Raw genomic sequence first — 13,403 nt, forward strand, 5'->3', positions numbered from 1 at the left:
TGGAGACTTGTTAATTTACTGAGGCGATCCAGTTTAAGCAGCCTGTGAACAAAGCCGTAGTTCTAATCTCCTTGAAAATGACAAGTGCTAATAGTTGAGATGAGCAGCATAAAGTTTACTCATCACTAGTTACAGATGACGCCCTTGCAGAATGCCACGGGGAATATTTTTTTGCCAATTTGTTGTGATAATTTTGTGAAAATCTGGCTGCACCAGAAGCAGAGATAATAGGCCAAATAGATTAAACGGGCATAATTTTCTTTCAGCTGTTCTCCATCAGATGGGGAAATTTGATCAAGGGCAAGAAAGGAAGTAAAGAAAGTCAGTAAAGCTATCTTTAAAAGCTGAAGGAAGTCTGGAAGGACAAGAGGATATTAAGAGTACTTCAAGTATGTTTCATACAGATGCTAATCGTAGAAATCTGGCCTATTGAGTCTGCACTGACTCGGACTCCCCCACCCAGGTCCTCTCCCCACCCTATTCCTGCAATCCCACACGTTTACCGTGACTAATCCCGTCTAACTTACATATCTTGGGACATTAAGGGGCAATTTAGCATGGCCAATGGGGCGGCACAGTGGTTAGCACTGCTGCCTCACAACGCAAGGGACCAGGGTTCAATTCCAGCCTCAGGTCACTGGAGTTTGCACATTCTCCCTGTGTCTGCATGGGTTTTCTCTGGGTGCTCCAGTTTCCTCCCACAGGCGAAACATATGCAGGTTAGTTAGGTTGGTCATGCTAAATTACCCCCTAGTGTCAGGGGGACTAGTTAGCGTAAATGCAAGGTGTTATGGGATTACAGCCTGGGTGGGATTGTAGTCAGTGCAGACTTGATGGGCCAAATGGCTCCTGCACTGTAGGGATCCTATGATTCAGACCTGAACATCTGTGGACTGAGAGGAAACTAGAACTGGAAGAACCTCATGCAGGCACTGGGGGAAATATGCAAACTCCACACAGTCACTCAAGGCTGGAATTGAACCTGGATCCTGCAGCACTGTTAACCATTGTGCCACCTGATTGTCTGTTGTACACAATGAGCTGAAGCTTGCAGCATTTGAAATTGACTAAGGGGCTTGAAGACGAGCTGATCAGACATTATGTACATAATGCTGTGAAAACCCAGGTAAATTATTCAATCTTGTAATATTCAGGCTTTCGTCAAGAGTTTGAGTGATATGATGTGTTTTTGTGTGTTAATAGAAAAAATAAGAATGATGGGAGGGTGGGGCACCCTTTTTTGTATTTTTCCAATTATTTAGAATTGGAAGTTCAATTGATCACTTAGTGGGGCACAAATTGAAATTGTCTTACTAGTGTTAAAAGACATGGTGTTCAGAGTTGACAGTTATTTCTTTTGTAGATACTCCATATAATGATGGGTGACATTAAATGACAAATTGAGATTAGCCAACTGAAAGGATAGCACTAGAATCTGAACGAGGTGATAAAGTTTGTTTATTGACCCAATGTGCAAAGGATTTGGTGAGAGTAACTTGTCCATGCAAACATTATACAGCATTATAACTAAAATTATGATAACTAGGGATTATTAACATTTTGTTTCAATCCATTTAATTTGTTTCAAGTGAACTGCAGTGGACTTGCAGCCTGGATGATGTGCAACTGTCTCTGTCTAGACTATTACTGGTATTGACAATGACCCTGTATTACATAGTACAATAGGATGCTCGCCATACATTCCTATCCTCTCCAAAACATTACAAAAAGCAACCCTACAAGTCTCATTGCTCAGATTAATGCCAGAAACATTTTTATTACAATTAAGATTACTTGGAAGTAGGAGAGACAAATCCAACTTGCATGCCATGTCAGATTTTTAAACAGAGAACAGAAACAATCATATATGGGCAGCACAATAAGAGACATTCTAACCACTGCCCCTTAACATTCAGTGTTGTAACCATCACTGAATCCCACCCCTGCACCCCCCCCCTCCGTCAACAACCTTGGGGTTACCATTGACCAGAAACTCAACTGCACTCACCACATCAACAGCGGCTACAAGAGCAGTTCAGAGACTTGGAATACTGCAGCAAGTAACTCACCTCCTGTCTCCCCAAACCCTATCCACCACCTACGAGGCACAAGTCAGGAGTGGGATGGAATACTCCCCATTTGCCTGGATGGGTGCAGCTCCAACAATACTTAAGCTTGACGCCAGTTAGGGCAAAGCAGCCCACTTGATTGGCACCAAATCTACAAACATTCAATCCCTCCATCACTGACAATTAGTAGTAGCAGCAGTGTGTACTATCTACAAGATATACTGCAGCAATTCACCAATGATCCTCAGACAGCACTTTCCAAACCCACAATCACTTCCATCTGGAAGGATGAGGGCAGCAGATACATGGGAACATCACCACCTGCAAATTCCCCTCCAAGCCACTCACCACCCTGACTTGGAAATATATCGCCATTCCTTTGCAGTCACTGAATCAAAATCCTGGAATTCCCTTCCTAATGGCATTGTGGTCAACCCACAGCGCACGGACTGCAGCTTTTCAAGAAGACAGCTCACCACCACCTTCTCGAGGGCAACTAAGGATGGGCAATAAATGCTGGTCAGTCAGTGACACCAATGTCCCATGAATGAATGAGGGGGGAAAGAAATGGTTAGTACTGCTGCCACACAGCTCCAGGGACCTGGGTTCAATTCCAGCCTTGGGTGATTGTGCAAATTCCACACACACACACATTCTCCCAGAGTCTGCATAGGTTTCCTCCAGATGCTTCAGTTTCCCCTCTAACACTCCAAGGATGTGTGAGTTAGGGTGATTGGCCATGCTAAATTGCCCCTTAGTGTCAAGGGTGATGGGGATAGGGTTTGGGTGGGATTGTTGTTGGTACAGGCTTGATGGCCAAATGGCCTCCTTTGTGCTGTACAGATTCTATGAAACCACAGTTCAAACTTGTTTTCTATTTTGAAGTTGAATGAGCAGCCTTCCTTGTGGAGGGTGCTGGCTTTAGCAGTAAGTGCTGTGTTTGTGGAGCAGGGGGTGGGGGTGGGGCTGCTGTTGACCTGCACACACAATCTTGACATCCTAATTGCAACTGAGGCCATTAAAAGTTTGATGTATTTTTTTTCAAGCAAGAGTTGTCAAATCAGACAGCTACTGATCAAGTTCAAAGATGTGAAGGAACAACTTGAGTAACTTTGTGACAAAGCAAATAACTTGCCCTATGTAGAAATAATTTAAAAGTTAAATTTCACCCTTTTACCCCTGGCTAGATTAGGATTTGGAAATGATCAGTGGAGCACAAGCTAATTGTATTTTTACTGAATGTTTTTCAAAGTATCTCAGAACTCCAGGCAGAAGCATATTTAACGCCAGTCCCAAGTGAGCATCATTGATGCAGGATCGATTTCCCCTACATGCCGTCAATGGAAGTAAGAAAGAATGTTTTCCATTCATGTAACACCTTTGGCAGCCCTTTACAATCAAAGGATTACTATTGAAGTGTGGGATGGCAGCTAAGGGGACAGTGGTGTAGTGGTGACATCACTGGACAAGTAATCCAGAGAGTAATGCTCTGGGTACATGGGTTCAAATCCCACCGTGGTGTTTGGATTTTGACTTAATTAACAATATCTAGAATTGATAATTAGTCTCCATGATGGTGATCATGGAACTGCTATTGATTAGTGAATCAACAACCTTTTTATGCCAGTGTCATTTGGGGAATGAAATATGCTGCCCTTACCTGATCTGATCTGCGTCAGATCAAGACGCACGGTAATATGCCTAACTCTTAACTGCTGCTGAAATGGTGTGGCACAGACCTTGGTTCCAGTGCAGTTAGGAATGTGCAACAAGAGCTGACCTTGTCAAAGATGCCAATGTCACAAAATAATTCTTTCAAAAGAATCTCAAGTAGCAAGGTGATGACCACAACATAAGTTTGTCTTGATTGAAGGATAGATGAACCCCAGAATACCAAGAAGAACCTTTCTGTCCTTTAAAATAGTGCCATGGGCTCTTCCGTGCCCACTGAGGAGCCAACATGCCCTTGGTTTCATTCATCGCAAAAATGGTGCCTCTGACCACGCAATGTATGACAGCCTCCTTCATCTGCATGTTCAGTATTTCACAAGGATATTAGCCTCTGTGTTGAAATCGCTGGAGCGGAACTTTAATTGCAGAACCTTCTGACTTGGTCAGAGTTCTTCCACCAAGCTGCAAGTCGTAGCTTTAATTTGGCTCCAGGTGTGGAAGTGAGTTGATGATCGATATTCAAAAGCAATTCAAGCATCTGTCCACTGATAAATGAGTAAGAGCATGTGTTAAGTAGGTATTGTTTTTTCCGCTGTTTTCTCTGCTTATTTGAACTGTCTCATTTGTGAAAATACAACCAAGCATGTCTGACCTAATCCTTATTGATGTGACACTTCCCATTGGTTATACTTGGCAGCCTAGCAGCAGGGTTTCAAACTCCAGGATTGTTCAAATCATGCTTAACCTCATTAGCTGATTTCTCTTGGCGTTTCTTGCCGCGGTTTGCAGGATAAACTGTTTTATGGATATTATTGACATAAGTCTGACATAAATGCATGGTTTTTCTAATAGGCTATAGTTAAATGTTACTGAAATTCTCTTGTTTGGCACTCATAATCTTGAGCACGAGTTTCAATAACAATTTATCAATTACCTTCAGGCAAGAATCTCCTGAGGTTAACATCATTGTGTTCTCCCTCTTTCATTAACTGGGTTTGGTCACAAAATTCTAAAAGAGAACTTTCTTTTATGTGTATCAGCTGTGACCTTTTGTGTGAAAATCTTCTCAATTTGCCCAAGTCCAAAAACTTGAGTGCTTAAACATTTGATGTTAACATGTGCTTGAGAAATACAGAAAATCTTTTGTTGTAATTGAACCCACTTTTATTTGTCATGGTGCATCCCTTCATAACTCCCTCACTGTTAAACCGCATTGGTTTGCGTGGCCTCGGAAGGCCTCTGTGTATGAATCACAGAATCCCTACCGTACAGGAGGAGGTCATTCGGCCCATTTGAACCTGCGTCAACAACAATCCCACCTGGCTCGATCCATGTAAGCCCATATATTTACCCTGACACTAATGGTCAGTTTAGCTTGGCCAATCCACCTAACCCACACATCTTTTGGACTGTGGGAGGAAACCCACGCAGACACTGGGAGAATGTCCAAACTCCACACAGACAGTGATCTAAGCTGGGAATCGAACCTGGGTCCCTGGTACTGTGAGGCAGCACTGCTAACCACTGTGCTGCCTTTCTGAGGCCATGGGACAGCTTGCTCATCAAAGGTCCTTAAATGTATTAATGCCAGGAGCTATAGCCATGCAAAGACTAACATTTTGGATTTTAAGGGAAAGATCATTTGCCTCAGTTATGGGTGAAAATTGTCAGATTTTGTATAACCATTGGTCATGTGTGAGAATCATTGGAATGTTTTATACTTTTGCCACTGGGTGAGTGAGACACAACAGAATTTCGTCGTTCAAAGGAAGACTTTCTAAATATTTGAAAATGAGTAAGATGTGGAAATGTGGAGTGAGTGAGCAAAACAGTGGGGTTAATTTTGGAATGAACTAGTGAAGTCACAGAATCATAAACTCTACAGTGCTGAGAAAGGCCATTCAGCCCATCGAGTCTGCACCAACAACAATCCCACCCAGGACCTATCCCCATAACCCTATGTATTTGCCGTTCTAATCCCCTGACACTAATGGTCAATTTAACGTGGCTAATCCTCCCAACCTGCTTGTTCTTGAGTGTGGAAGGAAATTGGAGGACCTAGGGGAAACCCACGCAGACATGGGGAGAATGTGCAAACTGCACACAGTCACCTGATGCCAGAATTGAACCCAGGTTCCTGGCACTGTGGGGCAGCAGTGCTAACCACTGTGCCAAACATATTGCAGCCTCTCATGGTATAAAGTTCTGTAGTATTTCCCCCATTGTTGACTGGATCAACTGTACTCTTGATTGTATTATTATACGTCATTATTCTGCATGGTGTCTTCCATTGTAACAATGTGTATATACTGTTAATTTTAGAGTAATAGCGAGTATAATGTTTCACTGTTTTTTTACATACTCTCCAGGACTGCCTGAAGATTGCAAAGTAGAGACTCCAGCCTTCACAGATGCAGTCCGATTGTATCGCCAGTCAAAAGATCAATATGGTACCTGGGACATGTTGTGTGGCAATCAAGAGCAGGTAAGCTGGTTTTTATACCACCTCACTGAAGATCCATCCAGTGTCCCAGTTTCACTTGCCCTGTCCGGGTAAGGACAGCAGATTTCCTTCCCTGAAGGACATTGGTGAACCAAAGTGAGTCCTTTACGTGTCTTGAATAATGGCAAGCGATCCTCACGGGTTCAGCTGGTGGTGAGCCAATCTTTTTGGTCAAGGATAAAGGTACTTGTTCTGCATATAATAAGAAACCGAACAACAGCAGAAACGACACCAGAGGCAATGGGCTCGAACCTGAGAAGCAAAAGGAGAGTTCCTATATGAAATTTGTAGAATGTATCGACTTTCTTATGGTGACTTTTGGAGTCGTGCGGAAAACTTTTTTTTTCTCAACTGAGGATAATTGTATTTCTGCTCACTTTGAAATACAAAATTATGCACATGTACTTCGCACCTCCAAGTGACGCACTTAATGTGCAGTTATCTCCGCTGACCTGAACACACGTGTTTACTGTATTTACCGCAGTCCAATGCTGGTGTCTCCACATCCTGAACACGTGCCAATAGCTATAAATTCTGCAAGGGGGTTCAGGTTTGTGTTTGAACAGGCTCATCGTACTGTGGAGTGTTGTTTGTTACTGCTATTCTACTTGAGCCAGCACAATGTCACTGTGGCATTAACTCATCCCCTTGGCCAGTTACATTAGAGACATGAGCAAGTTAAAGGACTTCTTAATTGATCTCAGATTTTCTTTTGTCCATTTTCTTGTCTCTCAAGCAAAGAATTGTCATGTAAATTGTAGTTTAGTAACGTGCACATTGAGAGAGTGGGCAAATCGGTTGGATCAGCTGATTTGAAATGAATGCCATAGAATCATGAGGCCATTCAGCCCATTGAGCCTGCAGCAACAATAACCCAACCCAGGCCCTATCCCTGTAACCCCATGTATTTACCCTGCTAATCCCACTGACATTAGGGGACGATTTAGCATGGCCAGTCAACCTAACCTGCACATCTTTGGGCTGTGGGTGGAAACTGAAGCACCCTGGAGGAAACCCACATAGACACAGGGAGAACATGCAAATTCCACAAAGACAGTTACTCGAGGCTGAAATTGAACCCAGGTCCTTGGCGCTGTGAGGCCGCACTTCTAACCATTGTGCCACTGTGTCACCCATGCTTAGTTAGCTCAATTATGACTTTTCATTTGGACATGGTCCTGGGACAGACTCTTCCTCAGTTTTTAGAGGAGGAAATTGGAGGGAGAGTCTGATTTATTTATGGACTTGTTTTCTTTCAAAAAAATTAGTTTTTGTGTGGGCGAATAGTCTCGATGCATTGACATTTTTTCCACTCCTGTATGCTTTGGCAGAGATTGCATCTATGTTGACAGCCACATTTTAAAATAAATCAAAATTAGAACCCACCCTTAAAATATATCTGGTAAATATTACTTTAACCATTAGACTTCTAGTGAGTTCTGAGAGATATTAGAAGTCTTTGGCACGTGCATTATGTCAATGATGCTTTTAATATTGCAGTTTTAAAGCTGCTTGATTAATAGCTTATATCACAAGAAAATACAGTTAACAATTGTTTCAATTGAGTGATGGATGAGCATATTCAATGTACACTTGCCTCACTTCTACGCACACTCTACCACATGCGTGTATAATTTCCATTACCAAGTTCAATTAACCAATGACCCTTCCAATTGAGATCAACAGTTAATGCCAACTTATGGACTTGGCACTTATTTTATTCTCTCCTTTACACTACAGGATTATTTTATTTATTGGTGTCAAAAGTAGGGGTACATTAACACTGCAATGAAGTTACTGTAAAAATCCCCTAATCGCCACACTCGGGTACACTGGCCACGCTAAATTCTCAGTGCACCTAACCAGCACGCCTTTCGGACTGTGGGAGAAAACCGGAGCACCCGGAGGAAACCCACACAGACACAGGGAGATCCTGCAAACTCCATATGGTGCGGAGACAGACATTGACTCTCACTTCCCACTGTCTTGGCAAAGCAGCTAGCATAATTAAGGACCCCACACACCCTGGGCATACATTCTTCCACCACCTTCCTTCAAGGGGAAAAATACAAAAGTTTGAGGTCACGTACTAACTGACTCGAACAGCTTCTTCCCTGCCGCTGTCAGACTTTTGAATGGACCTACCTTGCCTTAAATTGATCTTTCTCTACACCCTAGCTATAACTAATACATTGTGCACTCTCTCGTTTCCTTCTCTATGAACGATACGTTTTGTCTGTATAGTGTGCAAGAAACAATACTTTTCACTGTACGCTAATACATGTGACAATAATAAATCAAACCAAGACAGTGACCCAAGCCAGGAATCGAACCCAGGGCCCTGGCACTGAGAGGCAGCAGTGTTAATCACTGTGCCACCGTGTCGTCCCACTTATTTTAGAAGATTTAAATGTCCTTTTTTTCAGTGAAAAACCAAGTTAGTTATGAACATTCATAAAATACCAGTCATCCTCAAAGGGAAGGATGAGAAGATTTTAGAAATGTGGGATAGATTGGCAAGGCTGGGGTTGCTCTCCTTGGACAAGAGATTAGATAGTGTGCTCAAAATCGTGAGGGGTTTGGATACTGTAAATAGGGAGAAACTGTTCTCACTGGCTGACAGTTGTGAACATTGATGATTAACAGGAAGAATCCGAGGCAGTATGAGGAAAAAGCTCTTCATGCAACAAGTGGTTTGGATTGGGGATGCACTGCCCAAGTGTGTGTTGGAGATTCAGTTGTGGCTTTCAAAAGGGAACTCGATCGCCGTCATCTTAATAGAGAAGATTTCACCAATTTACAGGGAATGGGAGAGGTGTAGGACTAGCAGAGTTATGGTTACGAAGAACAGACACAAAGGCAATGTGCTGAATGGCCTCTTGTGCAATAACTGTTCTGAGAGTGTACCATTGATATACTCCAGGAAGTTGAGGAAGGAAGAAGCTGAAGGTTACCCTGATTTGTGAGATTAAGGTGGGAGAGGCTTGTGTAGAATAGAAGCACCAGCATAGATGAGGGCCAAATGCCCTGTTTCTGTGCTGTAAATTCCATGAAAATCTGCCAGTAGGGAATGCAAACGTTATATTATTTTTCATAGCCAAGGAATTAACGTTCAGCGGGCAAACACAGTGTTTGGGGATATTGATGTTGTTTTAGATCCTAAGAACCTCAAGCTTCAAAGACCCTGAAATGCCTGGCTGAGAAAGCTGTGCACAAGAAGATGTTCAGCCTGGATTTTCTCTTTTACATCACTGAGCTTTACAGGAAGGTTACTGTTCTTATTGTGGCTGAACTTTGACTCAGAGACACACAACAGCGGGGCCTGGCCTGGCCTGCCTTCGGTCACTTCAGAACCACCTCAGGCAGTGCATTTACAGTCACACCATAAGTTGCAGACATTCTGGTCACTCTTACATTTGCCCTGAACTGGAACTCCAGGAACTCAGGTCAAACTTGTCCTTGTGCCCCACGTAATACCACTGGTAGGAATCCTTACAATACAGGAGGAGGCCATTCGGCCCATCAAGCCAGTACCGATCACAATCCCACCCCGATCTTATCCCCATAACCCCATGCATTTACTGTACTAATCCTCCTTATTCTAGGGTGAGTTTAGCATAGCCAGTGCACCTAACCAGCATATCTTTGAACTGTGGGAGAAAACGGGAGCATTCGGAGGAAACCCATGCAGACATGGGCAGAATGTGCAGACTCCACAAAGACAGTGACCCAAGGCCGGAATTAAACAGGGGTCGCTGGTGCTGTGAGGCAGCATTGCTAACCACTCTGCCATCATGCAGGCCACTCGATGGTCCCCGTGCCAGCAGCCTCTACATCCCAGGTGTGACAGCCCCACGTGGCTGCAAGAGGACTTCCCTCCAGTTCTGATGAGCCAAATAATTTAAATGCATTATTCCCAAAGATGAGTAGCTTCAATATTGGAGGCAGAGAGGATTAATATTAGCACCAATCTTACAGACTGATTATCTGACTAGATATTCAATGGAGTGGAGTCAGAGCTCAGTGGAAATAAAAATGGATTGGAGTATAGAACGGATGGCCAATCAGCAAAGGAGTGTTCCCCATCCAGCAGTGGATATCAAAGGCTTTAAATTAGCAGTTCCAGAGTGATGCTCAGGAGGCACTGCAGCCCTCTGTGCAGGGCATTTAAAAAACCAACTCTGTTCCATCTGCTACCCCCTCAACAGTGCCGGGCAGCTTTGCATTCATACTCACAGTACTCTCAATGTGTTTGAAAGGAAGCTGCAGTAATTTCCCATTCAAATTGGTACCATAGACAGTGGGCACTTAAGCACCAAGTTTGATCAGGTGCTTTTCCTGAAAATTGTATTGTCTAAGACTGAAGACCTTGGGCTGTAGTCTTTGCCAATATGTTATAGATAGTTGGGGGGTGCAGGGCAGGAAACCATTAGGATTTTCATTTGAATCATAGAATCCCTACAGTGCAGGAGGAGACCATTTGGCCCATTGAGTCTGCACTAACAACATTCCTACCCATACCCTATTCCCGTAACCCCATGTATTCACCCAACCAATTCCCCTGACACTAATGGGCAATTTATCATGGCCAATCTATCTTAACTCGCACATCATTGGGCATTTTGTTTTCTGTTATTGCTGGTCTCCCATAATGTCCCAGTTGTGTCAGAAGATCAGTGATTCTTCTCCACTTTGGTTTAAATTGAGAACACCCCTTAAAACTTCTACTTGTATTTGACTGGTTTTTGGGTGCAATTCACCCAACATCAGTGAACACTGGGAGAAGATTGCAGGATGTTGAGCACGAATTATAACCAGCGCAAAGAGTTTATGTTTTTGGCTTCTAAAGGAGGAAATGGAATTTTGACTTGTTGCTCCAATTCTGTTCCTCCCAAGGCTCCTTGCCCCAGTTAATATTATGCACATACTTCTCTATAGATGATGTGTTAACAGAAATAGCTAGGTTGTTTAAAGCCAATAAGACAGATCGTGAATAGTATTCGAAAATTCCAAAAGCCTAATCAGCGCCAAAATCTCAAAGGAGTGGTGAATGCTCGGAGATTAGTTTGAAAAGCAAGAAATATTGTGCCAAAGCAAGCATGCTGTGAGGGAGTGAAATTTGATACTCTGTTAAATTTAGAACAAAAAACATTTCTTTATTCAGCCTCGTCTCTGAGAAGTGGAATATTTTCATTTTTTACACAATGGAGGCAAGTACAACTTGAAGATTAGTGTGTTCACTCACTCTGCACAGAAACTTGTGACCAAATTGATTGACAAGAGGTCATGGAGACAGAAGGCTCCCCCTTTGCTATAAAAACCCTAGCTCAGTGGGGCGTGACACCTACAGGTGATGTATTGTCAGTGGTGCTGAGTGTGTTTGTGCCAGCCTTTCCCCACTCAATGTTCTAGATTGCTGCTGTGCCATCCTTGCAAAGTGCCAACTGGATGCCAGGTGCTTTCTTACTGAGAGTCCTTCCGGCAGCACTCATTGGAATCATAGATTCCAACAGTGCAGAATGAGGGCATTCGGCCCATCGAATTTGCACCGACCACAATCCTACCCCATGCATTTACCCTACTGTTCCCCCTGACACTAAGGGGCAATTTTATCAGGGCCAATCCATCTAACCCGCATGTCTTTTGGACTATGGGAGGAAACTGGAGCACCCAGAGAGAACCCACACAGACCTGGGGTGCACACCCCACACAGTGACCCAAGCTGGGGATTGAACTTGGGTCCCTGTCGCTGTGAGGCAGCAGTGCTAACCACTGTACCATCATGCCATTCATTGCTCCTCTGACAGCTGACCTTAGATGAATGTGTGTTTTAGGGCACATTTTCCACCTGCTGTCTCAGACATTTTGTAATATTACCTGGGCTGGAAGCTGAGCATTGGTGCTTGGTTGAAAACCAAATTTACAAGAGAATTTTAATGTAAAGTTCTATGCAGTACCTTTTTGTGAAGAAGCCAAAGACTGCTTTGATTTCCTCGTTCCCATGAAGTGTTCAGATCCCAGGGTGCACTGCTTATTTTGTGGTCAGGTGCTGATTGGTCATTGTGGCCATTATGTCAGTAAGAATGGAGCATCAGTTTGTACAATGTAGTATCTTCAAGAGCAATGCTAAAAGAACACTCTCTGGCCACTGACTTGATGGGAGATTGGTGAACAAACGCTGCAGTAATTAATATAGATTTGGATTATAGAATCACTATAGTGCAAAAGGAGGCCATTAGGCCCATCAGGTCTGCACCAACTCTGACAAGTATACCCCCCCGCCCTATTTCAACCCTATACATTTAGAATCCTACAGTGCAGAAGGTGGTCATTCGTCCCATTGAGTCTGCACTGACCATGCATTTACCCTACCTAGTCTCCCTGACACTAAGGGGCAATTTAGTATGGCCAATCTACCTAACCCACACATCTTTGGGCTGTGGAAGGAAACCAGAGCACCTCCAGGATACCCACGCAGACACGGGGGAGGACATGTAAATTCCAACCAGGCAGTCAGAATTGAACCTGGGTGAGGCAGCAGTGCTAACTACTGTGCCACCCTTCAGATGCACGTTAGACAGCACATCACCAAAATGTTGAATCTGTGGGCATGTGTTGTTGTTGAAATGGGCCAAAACAGAAGCTTCTCCCCCTCGTAACCCTCCTGGGTGTCCTGAAGTTCTTGCATCTGGTTCCAGACAAGGGTACAGATGCTCATTAAGAATGGCTGAGCCTTGTTATCATGACAAGACCAAACAATTTGAATGCTAATTGACCTTTTTCTTGCCAAATTAGAATGAGGACATGGTATCCACATGGCTAAAATCTGCATTCGAGTTCAAATTGGTTACCAGACATTTTTCAAAGAAGCCTGTGTGTGTATGTGTATATATACACAATCCTCACTGAGCCACAAGATGACATGTCTGTGTTCTGGAGCACCAGTAACTCCTGCTGCTGCTATAACCTAGCTGGTCATCTCAGTGTTATGCGCATTCCAATGCGAGTAGGCTGTTGGTCCCTGTATTTCTACACAATCAATCGTCTGTCTAAAAAAAAAGGAAAATTTAGCCTGATTACTATTTACCCACAAAGGGAAAAAATTGCATTCTGTGGATGAGATCATGGATTACCCAGAAGCATCAATGCAGCGACAAAGG

General features: G+C 43.5%; 1 protein-coding gene across 2 annotated transcripts in view; it reads left to right on the forward strand.

Annotated features, from left to right (window-relative positions):
• LOC145358227 (protein Niban 2-like) overlaps positions 1-13,403 on the forward strand; it is a 206,121-nt gene that overhangs the window by 154,472 nt on the left and 38,246 nt on the right. For both annotated transcript variants that reach the window (XM_080212065.1, XM_080212066.1), the window contains exon 6: positions 6,110-6,225. In XM_080212065.1, the coding sequence (XP_080068191.1) occupies positions 6,110-6,225 (116 nt within the window). The remainder of the gene's footprint in view (positions 1-6,109; positions 6,226-13,403) is intronic.

Source organism: Carcharhinus amblyrhynchos, chromosome 25, assembly GCF_965287045.1.
Source record: "Carcharhinus amblyrhynchos chromosome 25, sCarAmb.v2.hapA, whole genome shotgun sequence".
NCBI classification, from domain to species: Eukaryota; Metazoa; Chordata; class Chondrichthyes; order Carcharhiniformes; family Carcharhinidae; genus Carcharhinus; species Carcharhinus amblyrhynchos.